Source organism: Pundamilia nyererei, unplaced genomic scaffold, assembly GCF_000239375.1.
Source record: "Pundamilia nyererei isolate P.nyererei 1_Seehausen unplaced genomic scaffold, PunNye1.0 scaffold00287, whole genome shotgun sequence".
Classification (NCBI taxonomy): domain Eukaryota; kingdom Metazoa; phylum Chordata; class Actinopteri; order Cichliformes; family Cichlidae; genus Pundamilia; species Pundamilia nyererei.
Window position 1 is genome coordinate 133,972 of NW_005187688.1, and position 21,685 is coordinate 155,656.

The 21,685-nt window shown below is 40.8% G+C and overlaps 1 protein-coding gene across 1 annotated transcript in view; it reads left to right on the forward strand.

Moving 5' to 3' along the window:
- ttn.2 (titin, tandem duplicate 2) overlaps positions 1-21,685 on the forward strand; it is a 224,471-nt gene that overhangs the window by 84,444 nt on the left and 118,342 nt on the right. Inside the window, exons 90-114 of the mRNA XM_013915325.1 lie at positions 81-353; positions 627-752; positions 997-1,095; positions 6,018-6,089; positions 6,329-6,436; positions 6,520-6,615; positions 7,037-7,081; positions 8,823-10,466; positions 10,964-11,014; positions 12,524-12,919; positions 13,018-13,296; positions 13,633-13,902; positions 14,025-14,164; positions 14,262-14,388; positions 15,337-15,603; positions 15,733-15,999; positions 16,255-16,518; positions 17,068-17,207; positions 17,369-17,495; positions 17,593-17,859; positions 17,995-18,261; positions 18,481-18,747; positions 19,218-19,357; positions 19,471-19,597; positions 21,494-21,636. Of these exons, the coding sequence (XP_013770779.1) occupies positions 81-353; positions 627-752; positions 997-1,095; positions 6,018-6,089; positions 6,329-6,436; positions 6,520-6,615; positions 7,037-7,081; positions 8,823-10,466; positions 10,964-11,014; positions 12,524-12,919; positions 13,018-13,296; positions 13,633-13,902; positions 14,025-14,164; positions 14,262-14,388; positions 15,337-15,603; positions 15,733-15,999; positions 16,255-16,518; positions 17,068-17,207; positions 17,369-17,495; positions 17,593-17,859; positions 17,995-18,261; positions 18,481-18,747; positions 19,218-19,357; positions 19,471-19,597; positions 21,494-21,636 (6,002 nt within the window). The remainder of the gene's footprint in view (positions 1-80; positions 354-626; positions 753-996; positions 1,096-6,017; positions 6,090-6,328; positions 6,437-6,519; positions 6,616-7,036; positions 7,082-8,822; positions 10,467-10,963; positions 11,015-12,523; positions 12,920-13,017; positions 13,297-13,632; positions 13,903-14,024; positions 14,165-14,261; positions 14,389-15,336; positions 15,604-15,732; positions 16,000-16,254; positions 16,519-17,067; positions 17,208-17,368; positions 17,496-17,592; positions 17,860-17,994; positions 18,262-18,480; positions 18,748-19,217; positions 19,358-19,470; positions 19,598-21,493; positions 21,637-21,685) is intronic.

Sequence of the window (21,685 nt, forward strand, 5' to 3'; positions counted from 1 at the left end):
CTTCAAACTGTTCATTTAGCTTCAAGAGTGGAAGCGAAGTCTTTGTCTTTGTTTATCTAAACAAATCTAAATGTTGCTAGTCCCTGAAGAAGCTGCAAAACCAGATCCATCAAAGACCAGGCGCAAGCCAGCTGAAACCAGGCTAGAACCAGACAAACCTAAACCAGAAGCTCATAAACCCGAGCCTTCTCTAACAAAACCAGAACCAAAAGAACCTGCAGTGGTTCCCAAGCCTGAACCTGAGGTGAAAAAATCAGCAGAAATAACAGCACCAAAGCCTGTGAAGCCAAAACCGGAACCCCCAGTGACCAAACCAGAACCAACTCCTGCACCAAAGGAACCTGCAAAAAAAGGTAAATGGCTGTGGAGTTTTTCTTAATGTGGTGTTTTTTCTTTAATCTTCTTAACTCCACTGTCCAACCTTAACTCATCTGAGGTGTCTTCACATTAGTGTTTTTGATGGTAGTGCGAACAAATCTCGTATTAACCTTTGAGTACCACAGATTCTTTTCAGGGATTTATCTGTGAGTACATTTTGATGTTGATATTTGCCGACTGCATATTTACCTAACTATAATTATTATTATTATAATAATAATGATAGTAAACGGAATTTTATTTTGAAGCATCAGAAGAACCAGCAAAGAAGGAGGTTTCATCTCCAATCCAACCACCCCAACCTTCACTTGCACAACCAGAAAAGTTTGAGACAGAGGAACAAGCGCCACAGAAGAAACCTGTGGCAGTTAAAGGTACCTGAAGCTAATTCAGTCATCCGGAAACTTCTAACTAAAACCAAAACTCTCATACTAACCCTAAACTCTTCAGGTTTTGTGGCATATTATTTTATAATGGCTAACCTCTCTCATTTTGTTGCTGCATGTTGTGATTGTTCTTGTCTTGCACTCGATAGAGTGTTTCATTGTTCTCTAATGAAACTCTTCAACTTGAATTTGCTAAAAGACTTTTAATATATGCCAATAATACTCTTTAAAGTTCCTGTGGAGGAAAAAATAACTGAGCTTCCAAAAGCAGCCAAGAAAGCAGAGCCTGCTGTCGTTCCACCAAAGGAAGAACCAACAAGGAAAGAGAAAGGTACATTTCTATTTCACATATGAAGTTTCTTTAATACAGGGGCAGACTTCATTCACTGTCTTTTGAGTCTCTTTAAGTAAAGAAATGCTATGATGATATATACTCATACCCAGCTCAAATTATTCATTTTATATCCAAAATGTACATTTAGAGGTGCCTTTCAATGTCTTTACTCTATGAGATTTCCTTTTTAACACATAGTCATATATTATTCTCCACAGGGTGACCCTTTTGTGTCTAAATGACTTCATGAACTTATAAAGGATTTGTTTCTTGTGTGAAAGCACATTTGTGTTCTTTATTGTCATGTCTTTTGCATGTTCTTGTGTCACACCCTCTTAAAGCTTTGAAGCTCGAACCTAAACCTGTACCTGAAAAAAGCTATCAGAAGGTGTTTGATGAGGTTGCTGTGTTGGAGCCTGAACCTGTGAAGCTTCCTGAGAAAATATCTGAATCAGTACCCGAGAGACGCTTGGAGAAAGTGCTGAAACCCGAGAAAGCCATGAAGGAAATTCCAAAGCTGGAGCCAGAAAAATTACCTGAGAAAGTACCAGAAAAACCACGTGAGGAAAAAGTCCCAGAGGAGGCTCTTCCTAAGAGGAAGCCTGTAAAGGTTCCTCAGAAGGTGGTTGAAGAAGCTTTGATTACTGAGAAGCAGACATCTGTAAGCACTGAGGAAATCCAAGTTGAGCTCATTTCAAAGAAGCAAACAGAGAAGATCTCTGTAGAGAAAACAGTTCACGTAAAGGCCCCTGATGCAATACCTGATATCGTATCTAAGGCCAAGCCAAAACAAGAGGTAGAAGAAATTCTTCCTAAAGGTACAGCAGACTTCAGCTGTTTTTGTCTTTCTTTGTATCTTCATCATGCATGTTTGAGCATGAAGACTGCCAAGATTTGAACTGAAGCCAGAATCTCAACAATCACTTAAATGTTATCAAATGATGCTCTTTTATTTGAGTGTTTAATATTGAAAAACTTTTGATCACGTAAAAAGAAATCTCTTTATTGTTCTTAATTATCACTTAAAGTTTTCAGTGAAAAGAAATGATTTTTTCTTTGTTACATTTCCGTCTTTAATGCAACAAGATAACAAAATGCTATCAGAGCTGAATTCATTTGGCCTCAGTGGTGAGGAGAATCAGTAAATGTGACATCTATCGATGTGTCATCTAATATTGGTGGTAAGAAATTCCAGCTGACTAAATGTGTGCATTGAGTTCAGACTGAACTGCTGCCACAAGGTTTTGTCAACATCTTCCATCTCTTGGCTTGTTTGTGTTATTTGACATGTGTTTGTTGATTGTCTACATTTTTCTCTTTCCAAATTGTTTTCTTCACCACACACCATCTTGGAATCAATTTTGATTCATTGCTTAAAAGAAACCGAAGCTAAGAAGATTGAGAGGATTCTGCACACAGAGATTGAACAGGATATAAAAATTTATGCTACTAAAAAAGGTACTACATGGATCTTAAACACATCTTATTCTTTAATGCTTGAAACAAGAGGATTGTCACCTAAAGCATGTGGTTCTTCATTTCTGTGTTGTCTCCTAACACTGATGATTGTCTTTGTGTTTTGCTGTCAAATCTTGGCGCCGCCACATGACGCCTCTTCTTCTACACCTCTTAAATCATCTCACAGCTGCAAGTTTTGAGAAGGCTGAAGAAGAACAATGGGAAAGGAAAGGAGCTCAGGAGATACAGGAAATGTATTATGTGACAGAACAAGTACCTTTTACAGAAGCTGTCTGGGAGCGTGAACAAGTAGTAGAAGAACATGCTGAAGTCTGGTATGAAGATGTGGCTCCACTGGACAGGGCAGTGGTGGTATTGGTAGAAACAGATGTCTTAAGTACAACAGAAACACAGAGCCAACAAGATAACAGGTCTGAAGTGAGAGGTGAGCTATCTGCTACTGATACTTCAAAGAGGAAGGAAAGCAGCGTGGCTAAACAAAAAATCAGCCCGAAAAAACCCAAGGCTATAGTTTTAGCCCAGGACTCTGAATCGAAGCTCACAATACTACAAGATAAACCTTCAAAAGAAAAAACAGAGTATTTTGTCAAGGCAGTTGAGTCACCAAGCAAAGAAATTACAGATGAAAGGAAAGACAGTGCATCAGTTAGCCACCAACAAGACGAAAAAGCTATACACGAAGCCAGCTTTGAACCTAAAAAGAGAGCGAAGAGCACTGAAACAGACAGCAAAGAGAGACGCGCGAAAGAAAAATCCGAGGGGCCTACTTCATTCAAAGAGAAGGAAACACTGAAAGATGTCACGGTGGTGACAAAGGCAGATGAAACCAAACCTTCCTCGGTTGTGATCACCACAGAAGCAAGAAAACTGACTGAAAACCTGGAAGCTGAAACAAAGGCTTTAGCTGAAGTCACCTTTAAGGAAGCAGTCGATCGTGACGTATCAGTGACTCCACATGAAAAACACAGCAATGAAGTTTCAGAGATGACAAGAGCGCTGAGGGAAGACACAGTTAAAGGTAAAGAAGCAACAATCGTTCCCACTGCAGTGAAAATGGAAGAAAAGAGAAAACAGGAAGCACTTGTCACCCCTGAACGTGAGCAAAGTGCACACAAAGTGTTTGAAAAGAAAACGGAGAAAAAGGTGAAATCTGAGGAAATGTTTTATGCAGAAACAGAGATTGTTGCAGTAAAACCCTCAGTAACAGATACTGACGTGACAAAAATGATCAAACAGGGGTTGGAATTTGAATCTGTTTCTGCAAAAACTGAACTCAAATACAAGACGACAAAGGAAACAAAAGAATCTTTATCCGAGGATCCTCTTCAGACAGTTCCTTCAGTGCCATTAAAGCCAGACGAGAAAAGGATTCCTTCAAAAAAGTCTTCCAGAGGTACCAAACGTACCGTTCTTATTGCATTGTTAATCTGTACCTGTGTCATTCGACTCCATGTTTGCAGTCTTTGTTCTGGTGTGTGTTCAGACTGAGTCCATCATCAACCTCAGTTTGTAAACCTCTCTTCATGTCACATGTTCATAGTTGGTCTTTTTCATTCCTCTTAAAATCTTTTTTCCTGCCCTCTGTTATTCTACTAAAATCTACTCGTGCCTTCCTTTGAATAAGAACTGATTCTTTTTTAAAGAAACAGAAGACACGATTCTCACTGCTGCTCCTGATGCTTTGTCGCCTGAAACTCAAGTTGCAGCTAAATCAGAAAGACTAGAGAGAGGTAAAGTCGCAGCACATTTCACATCTTTTTTCAGCTCCTGATATTCCTTTTTACAGCAGCGTCTGTCTTACTTAACTAAAAATGTTTGTGTCTGTATTTTTTACTGTGATCTCTTTGCACCACTACACTTCACGCCATTTAAATTTCTCAATGTCAACGCGAGAAAACATCTTCTACAAAGAAGAGAAGAGGAAGCAACAAACCACAAAGATAATGACGACACTGTAGGCAAGGATATTGTTTCTGTACGGCAAGAGGAAATTTTAAGAACTATACAAGAACCCAACAAAGTGTCAGGGTAATAAAATAAAAGTCATGGTAACATTTCTGTCACTAATGGTTTGAAGACAAATTAAGTTATTCTTAAAACTAAGGAAAAGGTGAAAAATATAAGAAAATTGTCAGTTAATAAAAAGTCCATCTCCAGAAAAGATCACATGACCAAGGAGAGAAAACGTTACAGGCTGGAATTAGTGAAACATCTGCAAAATCTCAATAAACTGAAACAACAGAAGATATTTTTTCTATGTTTTCAATGAAAAACAGGACAGAATTAGAGGAATTAAACTTGAAGAAGACCAGTTCAACAAAGAAACACACTGAGAGAAACCTCATGTTTAGGCCTTTAATGGAAGACGAAGTCTAAGAATGAAGTTCAATACATCTTCAAAGAAACCAGATTCTTTGAAAGACCGAGGACAGCAAAGACATCCAGTCTAAACTGAATGTGAAAAGACAATTTTATCACCATTAATACAAAGCAGCAACAAACGGAAAGAAAGGGTTCAATGATCCCTGCAATGGATCTGCAAAACAATTAACTGCAGAGGAGCACGAGTTTTTATTAGAGCCTCTACTAAAATATATTTTCCCAGATGATACTGTAAAAGTGAGTTTTATATGAAAGGCAAATCTACAGAAGATGAACAGCAGAAATCTGGTGAAAATGATAAATCAAAGGTAATAATAGGAGAAATTCAGTCAAAGTGAAGAAGACACTGAAAGCAAAGCCAAAGTTACGTTGTCTTAGCAATCACATGTAGCAGATGACAGGCCTGAAAAATATGTGAAAATGGAATCACTCAAAGAAAAAGTCATTGCAAACAAGTATGTCAGCTAAAAAAGACGTGAAGAAGATGTAAGCAGAATGTAAGCAGGAAGTCCCGCTTGCTAGACGCATGTCTCCTCATGAACTTCAAGCCATCACCAGAAAGAAGGGAGAAGCTCGAATGATTCACTCCATTACAGACAAATGGATTTGACACTGGAAATAGAAGAGAGAAAAGAAACTCTTCCTTCAGGAAATTTCCAGAGGTATCGAGGAAAAAAAAACCACTCTTGATATGAGAGCCAGTCATTGTTTTGATTCTTAAAAGACTTTGAACTCATAACTCCTCGTCTTCATCATATTAGCCATTTCATCTGGGCACAAACTGCTCATCATGCTGTTTGCTTTCTTATCACTACAGTTAAATCACAAAAGGTTTCTACTGAATGCTGTTTCAGTTACTTCTAGTTCTGTATTTGAAGTGAATATTTCTTTATCAATAGTTTTGGACGGTGAGGTCAAATGTCCAGCTGTCATATGGAGTTGAAACTCAGTCATCCAGCTTTCTATGCAGTGTCACGTGGTTTTAGTCTTTAAATTGTCTTGTGCTTCCCACATCGGTCTTTGTGAGGCGCTAATTGTCTTGTGATTTCATTTTCAAGTACTTGTAAAGGAGAAGGAGTTGGTGCCAGAAATCAAAGAATCACTGGTAAAGCCAGCTGCTCCACAAAAAGGTACCCAGCCACTTCTTTAAAGCTCTTTCTGTGTTTCTGTGGAGGGTTTATTGAGGCATTCAGAAAAGAATGCCACTCTTATGCAGATATAAATCTTTGACTGTGTCTTGAAACAAAATAGACAAAAACAAGGTGTTTATAGAAAAAATGCAACATGAACTTCTGGTTCTCTTTGTGTAGGATGATGTAGATTAGATAGAGCACTGTTGCTGAAATTCCTGTATACTTTTTACTTTAAGTGAGCAAACCACAAGCTGCTGTTAAAGATCAAGAAGCTGCCAAAAAGCCTGAAGTCACTGATAATGCCAAGTTGAAAAAGACAATTACTCCACCAGAAGAAAAGCCAGGTATTCAGACAGTGATTCCAGCTTTGAGAAATATTACGTGCTTTGGTGATTATACATCAATTCTTTCTTTTTTATACTTTAAGTGGTCGTGACAAAGCCCGTTATGGTGGCTGAAGAACCAACTAAGATGATTGCAGAGGAGGAAAAACCACTAACAAAAAAGATATCACCTGGAACAGGTAGAGGACTGAGATGGAAATGTTCTCTTTGTTTAAGGTCTTTAGTCTGTTCCAGTTTCTTTTTTTAAACTTCTTGTTTGATAACAGCAATTTTATTTATACTCCACTGTGTATGTGTACTGGTGTTGCTACGAGTCTTTCTTATGTTGGAGGATAGGACCCTTAGCCAAAGTAAAGCCTCTCTGTCTGTTGTTGCAGTGTTTGTGTCTGTTGGTGATTGAATTCAACATAAGCTACTGTGTCCTTGTACTCAGCCTAACTTCATTTCATTCTTTGTGTTTACTTACGGTGTTATTTCTTTTCTGTTGCTCTTCATCTAAATGATAGCACAGTGAATTCTTTGCTCTGCACGTGAGTCACATCTGTGTTTGTGTCTCCTCCACATTAAGTTACAACTTTTTGAACTATGTTTTTATATTAGATGAATCCAAGGGGCCAGTCCAAGCACCAGGAGGAGTCAAGAAAGGTAGGAGTACACTCAGTTTAGAGCTACTAGCATGTATGGAGTAAACATGTCTCAAAAGGGTTACAAATGGTGTGATCCACAAGCTTACACTTAAATGTATAAATGTGTACAATTATTTGTGTGTAACAAGCGTGTGCTTCAGTCCACACACGTACAAAACAATTTGAACACACATCAAAAACACAAATTCAAATACACAAGCCTGGATAAATGTAATGATCTGCAGGCAGTTTATTAAGTTCAGCTTCATAAATTGGATACGTTTGTCTTTCATGAAGCTCCCACTCGTACAAAACCTTAAGTAGGAGTGCACGAATCACCTGATATGCACAGATCACGCCGCATGCCTGTGTGGGCTGCCAGCTTCACATGGATCCACAAACACAAGCGCTGTCAACGTGCTGGTGTAAAACAGGGACATCCTCTATAGTCCTTTTTGTTCTTTTTTTCAAATGGAGTGGTCATTGTTCTTCTAAATAAACAGAACAACTTGTCACCCCTCTGCTAGCAAACATAGATTACAGATAACACAGCGTAGCCTGTAAATATTAATAGTTTAAATAAGCTGCTGCTACATGCTGGACAATCTGCTGGGAAGACTCATTCAGTGCTCAGCTGCAGATGGGGGGACATCATGGTTGTACATCACTGTGGATCATTCTCTGGAGTGAGTATGTGCTAAATAATCTCTGTATATTTTAAATATTCATATAATCCAGGTAATGTGGAATAACACTTTCATGTTAATCCTACCATTCTCTAATAACAGTAGGCTAACATTAATGTTAGCTTAATGACTAATTCTTAACTTTTCAGGATGTAGCAGCAGCTTATTTAAGTGATATATTACCTTTTATAGGTTACTGCGTTGTGTCTGTAATTGGTGATGAGTTGTTCTGTTTATTTAGAAAAGAAACACCCACTTCAAGTAATACAGAGGAAACCCAGACGTCCCAGTTTTGCACTGGGACGTCTGAACGATCTGTGAGAAGCTGGCAGCCTGAAATTTGTCTCAAAACCTCACGTGGGCATGCAACATGATCTTTGCGTATCAGGCGATTCATGCACTCAAATTTAAGGTTTGGTAAGTGAGCAAGTGAGAGGATATGTGTAGTTTTAGATGTTTGTGTGCACAGAGAGCTTTTGAAAGAGAAAATGATCCAGTTCGTGAAGCAAAACGTAATCACAACGTAAATGATCAGTATCTATTCAGGTTTGGGTACAGGCATTTGTAAAATAGTTGGAGGTGTGGTCAAATTGCTTTGTATTTGTGGATTGAAGCATGCTCGCATGAGGTCTCAAAAGTTAGCATTTGTAGCCTTTTTTGAAACCTGTCTCCAAATGCACGTATATAACCATGCATGTATACCTCCTATATCTGTAACTTTTCAGTCATCAGTCCAACACTGTTTTTTTTAATTAAGCTGATCACTAATTTGCAAATTTCCTATTAGCTCTACTAAATGCACCATTAAACTTTCTGTCCTTTGTTGGAGAAACTGGAAATGTCCCTGTCATCTTTTGTTTGTTGTTCTTAAATCATTCAAAGTTATCTTCCTAAAATCCCTGATTACATTTTTATCCCTTGTATATTAATATTTATTTATTTATACTCTTTTTCACGAGTTGCTATTTTCTTTGTTTATACAAATTGTGAAATGAGTTTAGTTTACTGACACTAAACTGTATTATACATACAGCCAATGTTTAACCAAGTAATATGAAACGTTTGATGCCTCAGAAACAGTTCTACACAAAAAAGGTCAAAAGGTCAAATTGGAAGAGGATGTGACGTTTGAGATCCCCACGTTGAGAAAGACAACCAGGGTCATGAGAGAGGTGGAAGAAGAACAAGAGATTATCATATTGAAGAAGATCCCATCAGTTCCACAAAAAGAGCCTGAACAAGAGGAATTACCTCTGGTCACCAAGACCACAGTTGTTAATGTTGAGGAGATGGTACATAAAGAAGAAGCTGCTGAGATTATGTTTGTCACCACGAGATATGAGGAGGAGAAGAAGCTAAAAGAGAAAGCAGATGTGGTGAAAAAGCCAAAAGTTATTCAACCTAAAGAAGCAAAGGAACAAAAAGAGACTCCTAAAGATGCGTGGACCCGGCAGAAGCCTGGCCCAAAAGATGAGAAACCCAAAGATACCATTTCTCTGAAGAAAACTCCCAAGACACCTAAGGAGGAGGAAAGTGCCCCACCCAGTACAGCCCTAAAGAAAGTTAAAAAATTGCCTTTGGATGAAGTGGAACCAGAAGTAGTCAAACTGAAACCCTTCGAGAAGCCTCTTAAACCAGCAGAGGATCCAGAGAAAGACAAGAAGGAGAGGCCAGAGAAGGACACGTCACCTTTTCAGAAGGCGGAAAGGCTTCCCAGACAGGTGGAAACCACAGAACCTCCAAAGCAATCTGAGAAAGAACCTGTTGAATTAAAAGAGCCACCAGCCAAGGTGCCAAAACCAGGAGACCAAAAGAAATCTCCAGAGAAGGAGCCTGAAGAGGACAAAAGGCCAAAAAAGGTGAAGAAGATTCCAACAGTGGAACCAGAGATAGAAACAGTCAAGTTGAAGCCCTTTGACAGGCTGGCCAAACAGGCTACAGAGCCTGAGAAGAAACCCGCAGAGGAGAAAGAAAGGAGGCCAACTGATGATCTGCCAAAACGTCACACAAGTCCAGCTGAGACCCCTGAAGAACGGAAACAACAGGCTAAACCAAAGAAACCTGAGATCCCAGAAGCTCCAGAGAAGAAGCCGGTGAAACCGGAGAAGGTAGATGTAGCTCCGTTGGAAAAGACCATACTTCCTGTTCCAGCCCCCGCTGAGAAACCTGAAAAGGTTCTCGAGGAGAAAAAACCTCTGCAAGTGAAGAAAAAAGTGTTATCAAAGGAAAAAGAGGAAGTATCTCTAAAACCTGTAGAGCAGCTCAAGAAGGTAGAGCTCAAAAAGACTCCCTCCCCGAAAGTTGAGAAACTTAAAGAAGCAGAGACAGTTGCAGCTGAGAGAAGGCCAAGTCTTGACAAACTCAAAAAGCTTCCTAAAACTGTTTCACCCAAAGAATCTATTGAGGATGTGATTCTAAAAAAAGTCCCAAAGAAGCCTTTGGAAGAGGAAGCCAAGGTTAAGGAACCGGCAAAGCCTGATGAAGGAAAGCTTCCCTTGGTAAAGGAAGTCTCTCCTGGAGCCGTGGAGATGAAGAAGGTTGCCACTCAGGCAGAGGAGGAAGTATTTGAAGAGGAGTTTGAAGCTGAGAATGAGGCTGTGCCAGAGGGAGAGGAGGCATGGGGCTGGGAGCTGGTTCCAGAGGAGAGTTACGAGCTAGAGGACTGGGAAGGTGAAGCAGAGGAAGGTGCTGTGAAGGTTCCAGGGGTGGCCAGGAGAGGTGAGATGGTGGCATCTTCGGTGACAACCAAAAAAGAAAAAACCCTGCCTCCCTGCCATCAATAATATCCACTCATCTTCGCTTCCATAACCTCATTTTCCCTCCATCGTATTTTAAGTGTGATGCGATTTCTTCATCTTTTCCTTAGACTTGTGTAATCATTCCGTGTCCGACTGCCGGTCACGTTTACCGCTTTGTTTCATTTTTGTTATGTCGTTTATGTTTCTGCTATTTGACCATTCTCCATTATGTATTGTCCCCACTCATTGCATTCGTCTTTGTTCTTCCATTTATTTTAATTTTGATGTATTGTCTTCCTCATCGTGTTTTTGTCGACCCCCATGTGAGTGTCAATACTTCATAAACTTACCATCAGAACCATTTCATAATCCCCAGTCCATTCACTACACTGGATTTCCTTACCCTGGCATGTTTAGCATGATAAGTATGTATGATTAGCCTGTGAGCATAAAATAATTTATATTCTTCCTGAACAGAGGGACAACCAACAGAGGAAGCAGGAAGAGGTAGAGGTAGAGGGCTGAAACGTAAGTTTTACCTTGATAAAACAATGGTGTTCCAGCAAAACCAATGTTACCGTTTATCCAGAAAGGATTCACAGCGCTTCATTTGTTCACAATTTGTCACATGACAGCATTATTCAAAAATGGATTAAATTCATTGTTCACTTAAAAATCTGAACCCAGTACACTTTAATGACAAAGCCCAGATGTCCCAGCTTTACACTGGGACATTGAAACACCGCTGGCAGCCTGCAATTTGTCTCAAAACCTCACGTGGACATGCAACGTAATCTGTGTGCATCAGGCTATTCATGCACTCAAAGTTAAGGTTTGGTAAGTGAGCATGTGAGACGTTATGTGTCGTTTTAGACATCTGTATGCACAGCAAACTTTTTGAAAGAGAAATTGATTCAATTCGTGAAGCTAAACTTAATGAGTTGTGCATAAATAATCGGTATTTAGCCCTGCTAAATGCACTGTTACATTTTCAGTGTTTTCTTTGAGAAGAATGTCTTTGTGCTCTTGTTTTGCCTTTGTCAAAATAAATTAAATTAATTTGTTACCTTAAAATTTGACACATAGTACCCAATAGTGACAAAGTAAAAAAGGTTGCTTTGAATTATTCCTATTTGATTCAGATTGAAAAACAAAAACAAAAACATGTACATAAGTATTCAGAGCCTTTGCCATGGCACTCAGACTTGAGCTTAGGTGCATCCTGACCACCTCCCAGATGTTTCTTACCACTTCCAGAAGAACAACTGGGCCTGCATGGTAGATGGTAGCACATGACAGCCCACCTGGAGTTTGCTAAAAGCCACCTGAAGTGCTGTCAGACCACGAGAAACAAAATTCTCTGGTCTGGTGAACCAGACTTTAAACTCTTTGGCCTGAATGCCAAGTGTCATGTCTAGAGGAAGCTAGGTATCCCTCATCACCTGGCCAATGCCATCACTACAGTAAAGCATGGTGGTGGTAGCATCATGCTGGGGGATGTTTTTCAGCAGCAGGAGCCTAGTCAGGAAAGACAGTACAGAGACATCCTTGATGACAGTTTGCTGCAGAGCGCTCCGGACCTCTGCAGCAAAGGTTCATGTTCCAACAGGACAACACACCTGGAGAGATCTGGAAATGGCTGTGAACCACCCAAGTAACCTGAAGAATGGGAGAAACTGTCCAAAAATCGGTGTACCAAGCTTGTAGCATCATACTCAAAAAACCTTGAGCCTGTATTTGCTGTTAAAGGTGCTTCAACAAAGTATTGAGCATAAATACTTTGATGTAACTTGTTGGGGGTTTTTAAGAAACTTGAGAAAAGTTTCTAGCTTTTGTCAGTTTGCCAGTTTTGTGGGTTATTCTGTGTCAAACCTTGAGGTGAAAAAAATGGATCCATTTTGCTGTAACATCACAAAATGTGGGACAAGTAAAGCGCTGTGAATACTTTACTGATGCAGATACAGATATGATGACGTGAGCATGCCATTCTATTTTCAAATGAAATGTGAATTGATGGTCTTCAATTTGTTTATTCAGCTAAGCAGACCCCATCTCCTGGAGAGGGCAGGGGTCGGGGGCTGAGGCCTGGTGGGAAAGGACCACCACCACCAGAGGAACCTTTTGCAGGGTTCAAGCTCAAAGCTGTCCCGCTGAAGTTTATCAAAAAGCTTCAGAACATTGTTCTGCAGGAAGCAGAGTCTATCGGCTCATCTGCTGTCTTTGAATGTGAGGTCTCACCTTCCACTGCTGTTACTTCTTGGATGAAAGATGGTAGCAATCTCCGTGAGAGCCCCAAGCACAAGTTCACTTCGGATGGCAAAGATCGCAAATTGAACATCATTGATGTCCAGCTGTCTGACACTGGGGAATATACGTGCGTGGCCAAGAACGCTGGCAAAGAGATATCTTGCACCGCCAAGCTTATCGTTGAAGGTATAATAATGTTTTGGCAGTCCTGAGATGCACAAAATGTAACCATTGGAATCCCCTCAAATAATGTGTGATATCTCTGCTATTTTGTCATGTTAAAGAGCTACCTGTGAAATGGATCAAAGAACTGGGAGAGGAGACATCAGCAATCAAGGGTCAGCCTCTGTATATGACCTGCGAGCTGAACAAAGAGAGGGATGTGATATGGAAGAAGAATGGTGAGGTCCTCAAGAAAAAGGAGGGCAAGATTCAGATCAATATCATTGGTATGCAGCACGCGGTGACCATCCAGAACTCCACGGAGGAGGACGCCGGTGTTTTCTCATGTGAAGTGGCTGGACAGGAAGACGTTAAGACTACAACAAACGTCAAAGTGATTGGTAAGCAGAATGAGACGTGCTGCACGCTCCTACATGTCTCAGTACACATTTTTATCAAATTTTGTGGCTTGTTTGTAGTTTGCCTAAACAAACATAAATATCATAACATTATTATGCATCTTTATATCCTATTGAAAAAGATTGCCGCAAAGTGTCCTGCAGCTAAATGTGATTTATTTCCACAGCTTGGACATTAAATAGAGATCCTTGGAATTTTCAAACTGAGTATCGCTTAAAATTTAAACCACGTTAAGACTGAGCTGATTTTGTCATGCAATGTTTTATTTGTGCAAATTCTGAAACATATGATTGTCATTGACTCTCAAAATTCAACAGAAATTGTCAAAGACTGGATAGTGAAACCACTGAGAGATCAGCATGTAAAACCAAAGGCTGCTGCAACATTTAAATGCGAGCTTTTCAAGGAAACTCCCAACTGGAAGTGGCTCAAAGGAGAGAATGAAGTCCAGCCATCTGACAAGATTGAGATCAAGAAGGAAGGAAAGGAGCTGACGCTCATCATCAAGAACTGCCAGCCTGATGACGTAGCAGAATATGCGCTGGAGGTGGAAGGACGCATCTACACTGCCAAGCTAACACTTGGAGGTTCATCCATTTACTTACTTATATCCATAGTAACTGTAATCATTTAAATCATTGCAATAGTTTTCTGTTGCTGATGCATAAGATTTAATATTGAGTACTAATTTCTAATAATGTGTTCACAGAGCGGGAGGCTGAGATCCTAAAGCCTTTGGTCAGCGTCGAGGTGGTTGAGAAGGAAGATGCCATGTTTGAGACTGAGATTTCTGAGGACGACATTCCTGGGGAATGGAAGCTCAAAGGAGAGGTTTTGACCAGATCCCCGGTGAGGCACAAAGGGCTTGTCTTATATTGCTGCACATGTAGTCTTTAATTTGTATGTTCACTCTTTATTCGTGAGTATATTGTAATGTTTTCACTAGACATGCGACATCCAAATGGAGGGTACAGTGCGTAGACTCAAGCTAAAAAACTGCCAGCTGGACCAGGCGGGAGAAGTGACCTACACGGCTCTGAACGCCATAACCAGCGCCATGCTTAATGTCAAAGGTAAGGGGAACTCCTGTCACCAAGAACTGCAAATTCTGTGTGCTGTAAAAGTGTCCTGTAAAAATAAAGGTGTGAGGTCTTAACCGAGGCGTCCTGTGAGAGTGGACCTTACACCTTTACTGAAAAGGATCGACAACTCAACTTGATCATTTGTGCCACTATATCAGTCTGGTGTGGGATCTTAGCTATTTTCACTGGTTGAATTGGTGTGCTGTATCTGTTGTTGTTGTAAAGTCTTGTACTGGACGATATAAAGTATAAATGTGTCAGATTTTGTCTCCCTCTAAAGTTTATTTGTATCTTTTATGGTTAAATGTTCTATGTTAAATCTGTGGACATGGACAGTTTATTAGTTAGCACATGTTAGTGAACGTGTTAAGGGACTCAATTTGAAAGGGACTTGGTTTTAGCAACAGCAGTGGAGTTCTGCAACAAATCATTGATTTTCCCCGGCAAACATCTGCTGGAGTGCGGACTTTAAGAAGTGGACAGAAGACACCTCTTATTTGCCTTCTCTGGGAACTATGTTCAGAAGATGTTTTTTCTACCCTGTGGCAAAACTTGAATGTGAATATTTTGAATTCTTGTTACTAACAACATGGTGTTCCTTAATAATAACTTCAATATAGGAGGTCCTTCAACACCTTGTGAGAAAGAGGACTGATGTAGTTCAAGTTGGGAAGAACACTGTGAGCTGGCAACAGCACCTTTGTTGTCTTACTGACCATTTTAAGCACTTTGGAGTGATCTTCAGTTTAGTCAATAGCAAGAAGTAACTTAGTGTTTTAATAGTCCCTGATACTACGTGCTTCCTGATTCGGGGTAATTATACAGCTAGAGGGACATTTAAAGAGATACAGAAGGTACAGCGACCTCAGGCTGTAGACTCCAGTCCTGTTGTTGTGTTCTGTTGTTGACATATTGTGCCTATGTCACTTTTTATCTCAGAAGTCGAAATGGACTTTGTTGTCCCGCTGAAGGATGTTTCTGTGCCAGAAAAGAAACAAGCTAAGTTTGAATGCACCATCACAAAAGATGTTTTTAAAGTCATGTGGTATAAAGGGGCTGACATCATCACCCAAGACCAAAAATATGACATCATCGATGACGGAAAGAAGCACATGCTGATTATAAACTGCTGTGAGTTTGATGACGAGGACGAATACATGATTGAAGTTTTAGGCAAAACCTCAAAAGCTAGACTCACAGTGGAGGGTAAGTAATGGGTCACGTTTACTGGAAAAAAGGCCAGAACACGATTGTTTTCACTGCATTCATTGTCTTGGTTACCCCACCATCATATGAGCTAACTCATATGACCCTGTTTTATTAATGCAATTGTAGGTATCAGGCTGAAATTTATCTCACCAATAAAGGATCAAACTGTAAAGGAAGGCAAAACAGCTCGCTTTGAGCTGGAGCTTTCTCACGAGAACATCCCCATCACCTGGTACAAGAACGACAACAAAATTCATCCGAGCAGAACTGTTGTCATTCATGTGGATGGAAAGAAGCACGCACTAGAAATGAGAGAAGTGACTCTAGATGATATCTGCCAAATTAAGGCTGAGGCCAAAGGAATTCTTTCCATGGCCAACCTGACAGTTATAGGTAATCCAAGAATAACGACCTGTCCTTTCTGTCCTCATTGTCAAGTGTGTCGTCCTTCCCACAGCTTTGTGTACACTTTGTCCATTGTTGTGTCTGTCTGGGTCTACAAAAGTACTGTATCCTTGTCTCTGTGATATATACGAAATCATTTTTTGTGGTTTTCATTTGTGTTTCTCGTGTGTCTTCACTGTCGTGTTTTGTGCACTGTATATTTGCGGTGTATTGTGGAATTACCCCAAAATATTCCCATTCTAGAGGGAGATCCGTACTTCACAGTTAAGCTGCAGGACTATACTGCAGTGGAGAAAGATGAGGTGGTTCTAGATTGCGAGCTCAGCAAAGATGTCGATGTCATGTGGTACCACAATGAGGCCGAGATCAAAGCTTCTAAGACGGTGAACATTAAAGCTGAAGGCAAACGCAGAGTCCTCATAATCAAGAGAGTTGGGGACAAAGACAAAGGACAGTACCTATGTGACTGTGGAACAGACAAGACGACAGCGACTCTTCACATTGAAGGTAAAGACCCAGAAATCTCTTGATTTTGATATTCGGTCATTTTGAGGCAGCTTCCTTCCCTTCTTGATACTCGTCTTCACTTGCACAGCCCGTGCATCGCGTCCTATCGCTCACTCTTTTTTGCAATTTTTTACTTGAAGCACTTCACTTTCCAATCAGCGTTTACTGTTTTTTTTCCGTCTCTCTCCATTAACAGCAGAAACTGGAAGACTAAAAACTAAAAGATTTAAAGTTTCCAAGAAGCTAAACTGTATTCGAATCTATGTGTCAGTCCTGTGGTGTCGTTGTCATGTCGCTGACTTCTGGTTATGAGATTTCCTTTTCAAAACACATCACTTATTGTCTTTTGAAGCACTTTAGTCACTTTAGTAATCACACAGTTTCAAACTGGATCAAATCATCACAACATTTTATTACCGGGACCACGAGGCACTGGTTTCTGTATGTGTGTCTGTCTGATGTTGACTTGTTTTTGTGTGTACATTGTGTGTACATGTTTGTATATGTTTATATGTTTATGATTTCTTTGTCCCCTCTTCAAAACGTCAGCTCGTCACATAAAGGTGGTTCGGCCGATGTATGGCGCTGAGGTGTTTGACGGAGAGACAGCTCGATTTGAGGTTGAGCTCAGTGAAGACGATGTCCATGGCCAGTGGAAACTGAATGGGGAACTCCTCAGTCCATCCACTGTATGTCACTGCATCTCAGCAGATATTCATTTATCTGTGGTTTCATTCTTTTACTTAAATCTGGATGTCGATACGCTAGTAGAGATAAACCGTAGTTGTGTCCTCATCACTTTTCTTTCACTCTCACAATTTTGCTGAAAACGTTTGTTGGCCATCTGCAGGATGTTGAAATCGTGGAGGACGGTGCCAAACATACTCTGGTCTTGTACAACTGCAGAGTACCTCAGACCGGCGAGGTCATGTTCACTGCTGCTAATGCCAAATGTTCTGCTAACCTGAAAGTGAAGGGTGAGCTTTCCACCTTCCTTTTTTTGAGTCAGCGTGGAAAGTCTCTGCCCACTCAGATATTTTGATTTTTTTATTAACTATCTGTCTGAATCAACAGAGGTCCCAGTGTCATTCATTACACCTCTGGCTGATGTACATGTGTATGAAAAGGATGAAGCGAAATTTGAACTAGAAATTTCCCGGGAGCCCAAAAGCTTCCGTTGGCTGAAGGGATCTCAAGAGTTGTCAACAGATGACAAGTTTGAACTCCACGTGGAAGGAAAGAGACACAGTCTTTTTGTAAAATCTGCCAGATATGAAGATGAAGGTAAATACATGTTCGAGGCTGAAGATAAGAGGACATCCGGAAAGTTGATTATCAAAGGTAAACAAAGTTGGATCTCTTTAGTGTTTTTAGGAGAAGATTTGTTTGGGTACGTGGCTGAATTCTTCTTTTGCGTGCTCGCTAAACTTTGTATGCCAAAAGCCTTTTAACGACAAACGCTACATTCCTTGTCAGGTATTCGCCTTGCATTTATCAAGCCAATAAGAGATGTGACCGTAAAGGAACGTGAAACTGCAGAGTTCAGCGTTGAACTCTCTCATGAAAAAATCCCAGTCGTCTGGTACAAAAATGACGTCCGTTTGCACCCCAGCAAAGTGGTGCACATGTCCGAGGAAGGAAAAGTGCACACGCTGGCCTTCAAGGAGGTCACAATTGATGACACGTCTATGATCAAAGTGGAGGCGATGGCCAAGACTTCAGAGGCCATGCTCACCGTTCTGGGTTAGTATCGTCCCGCAGAGGGATGCATCCAGATTTCCATAAAGAATGTACTGAGTGCAGGACTCGTGTACTTGTTGCCATGAAAAAACTGCATCTTCCCCTTACCTTATTAAAATGGAATTAACGTGTGACATTTTTGGGTGAATGTATACGCTGCACTTGCCATGACTTTAGCCAGTGAATGTTTTCAGCTGATATAATCCTGGTGTCTGCCCACAGAGGGCGACCTGTACTTCACAGTGAAGCTCCAGAATTACACCGCTGTTGAGAAAGATGAGGTGATTTTGTCCTGCGAGTTGAGTAAGGCCGCTGCTGAGGTCAAATGGTTCAAAGATGGCGAAGAAATCTTTCCCTCCAAGAACATTTCCTTCAAATCTGATGGCAAGAAACATATGCTGGTCATCAAGAAGGCAGCAAAGAGCAACATGGGCGCTTACAGCTGCGACTGTGGAACTGACAAAACTACCGCTGACCTTAACATCGAAGGTAATACCTGTGGTGATCCAGCCCCTCAGACTCCACCGGGACTGCAGAGACAGGCCCCGCCCACCAGCATTCACCAAACCCCGCCTCCTGTTATCTCCATTTGTCCTGCACTACTGCAGCTTCCACTTTATTTCTAAATGCTTGTAAAAGTTATCATTATAATACTTGAGAATAATTCAACCTTGCACATCTTACAGTGCATGGTATTATGGATCTGTAGATGTGTAGATGTGGATATACTTTGAAATGTTTTATGGGGTTAATTATTCTCAAGCGTTCCTCAACTTCTGTTTTTACACAAATTGTAAGCTCGCCTTCTGATTTTAACTCTCCCGTCTTGTCCTATGTTTAGTTCATCTGTTACACTGTATCTGACAATGGGAAACTCTTTTCACAGATGTCGTCTAATACGTTTCCTTCGCTTCCCTTCACTTGTAAGTTTCGCTAACATATTTTAACAAACATTACAGAACGTGACATCAAGGTCGTCCGCCCACTGTACAGCGTGGAAGTTATAGAGACCGAGACGGCGAAGTTTGAGACAGAGATTTCTGAGGAGGACCTTCATGCCACCTGGAAACTGAAGGGCGAGACACTTCATCCGTCTGCTGTAAGATTTTACACCTATAAAATATAATTTCAACACATTTGTTGGAAATTCCATGAAAATGTTTTGAATTGGCACATTCATCTCTTGTTGGTTTGCACATTGTTTGTTCTCAGAATGTGGAGATCAAGGAGGAAGGAACCCGGCACTTATTGATCCTCTATAACTGCAAAATGGACATGGCTGGAAGTGTTGACTTTGCAGCAGCGAATGCCAAATCCTCAGCTCAGCTCAGGGTCAAAGGTGACTGAAACAAGTCTGAAGTCAATCACAGCGATTTTTGAAATGTCTGTGATAACATTTGCTAGTATGAAACTAAGGCTACGTTCACACTGCAGGTCTTGATGCTCAATTCAGATTTTTTTGTCTGCTTGTTCACACTACAAATAAAATGCGACAGCAAACGCGCTCTAGTGTGAACGCTCAAAGCGGCCGCATGCGCAAAAGAAGACGTCACACACAACGCGCTCTGTTTAGACCCAGAGCAACAGCATGTTTGACTGATGGCCTTAATATAAAGACTTCAGACTTTACGTTTCCCAATTTTTTCTTTAAGTTATTTTGTTATTTACATAATAATGTAAATAACCTAATAATGATCCTTATTGCTGTTTTAGAGGAGCAGTGCTTCAAAGGATAGCTGCAGATTTCTGTCAGAATCTGCAGATTATACAGGACAAATAAAATGTTCACGCTGTCTTCCCAACAGTTTCACTGACATCTACACTGGATGGTCAGGAAGTGTTCGCGATGTCTTCTGCGGCGCTGATAATTGGCGTCTGTCTTGTGTCGGTGACGTAAAAGGCGGATTTAATGCGACATGACCATCAAACAGCAGTCGCTTTCTAAAACATCAGATATGTATCGGATTCAGGACCACATACGAAAGTGACCCAGATCAGATTTGTGCCGTTCACACTGTCACACCATGATCGGATAGATGGTCGCAGAGGGTCAGAAAAGTCAGATTTGATGCGCTTTCGCCTGCAGTGTGAACGTAGCCTAAAATTTCCTGAAATTCCTCCTCTTGATTTGAGTTATCAACCCATCCCGTGATCCTCTTCAGTGATAGAATTAACACAAGGAGCACTATTTGATCAGATGATAATTTGTTGTTTTTAATAATTCAATAAATAATTAAAAGTTAGTGATGCAGTTGTTTTAATAATATTTCCCTTCACATGATTCATTTTGATTGATCTTGTTCCAACTTGTCTCTGAACTAGAATTTAATTCAGTGCAATATTTAAATAACTCAGCGACTGATTGAAAGCTCCTATAATGGCGCAGGCTTACAAGTTTCTAGAATTAAAAACTATTTCATATTTTGCTTCTCTCTCACTTTTAGATTTATCAAATCAGTAAATGTTCAGAAATAAAAGAAAGTTCAGCAGTCCAACTACACAATTATAAACAGTCATTCTTGTTCAGAGTGTAAGGATTTAAATGTGAATTAACTTTAATAAATGAGTCATTTTGATGGTGAGACTGCAAACTCTTCAGACTGACAGCTTTCTGATTGCATGAGCTGTCATGCTGCCAGAGTGCATTTCAACAGGCTGTAAAGGGGCCTTAATTCAGGCATGTGAAGAAGCCTGTTATAAATAATTGATGCGGCTTGTTAATCCACACTGACTTCCTAGAGCTCTGTATGTCCCGTGTTACCAAACTCCCCAGTAGTGTGACGTTGGGTAACTCCTGTGAGGACATTCACATTCTCCTTTTCCTGGGAAATTGCAATCTTGTGATTGACAGGAGCAGACCGGCTTCCCTCAATGGATTTGGCAGATGTGGGCTCTCAGCCTATCAGGCTCCTTAGTTATTTTTGAAGCCACATTCCTTATCTAGAGAAGGGTTGCAGTGATTGGCAGGGGGGAAGGGTAGAACCCCAACTCTCACTGGCTCTGCCTGCCGTTTACATCTGACAGTAGGATTCATGCTAATGAGCTTGGACACCTAATGCCAAGTCTCAGGGCAGCTTGTTTCAGTTGTCCAAGGTCTTGCACCAGCAGCCTTCAGCTCAAAACACCATGAGGAATAGCCACTGAGGATTAGCCATGTCTCTCTGGGCGTTTTTTGGTTTTCATTGACCTGTTTTTCGGTCAGGGGCGCTAACCATGTTTTCTTCCCAATCTAAAGCCCGAGTGATTGGCCTCCAGAGGCCTCTGAAGGATGTCACCGTGACTGCTGGGGAGACTGCCACCTTTGAGTGCGAGCTGTCATACGAAGGCATCGCTGTCGAGTGGTTCCTGGGGGGTACAAAGCTGGAGCCAAGCGATAGAGTAAGTCTCAACACATCTGACTGAGCCCACGCAATGTTTCTTTACTGCG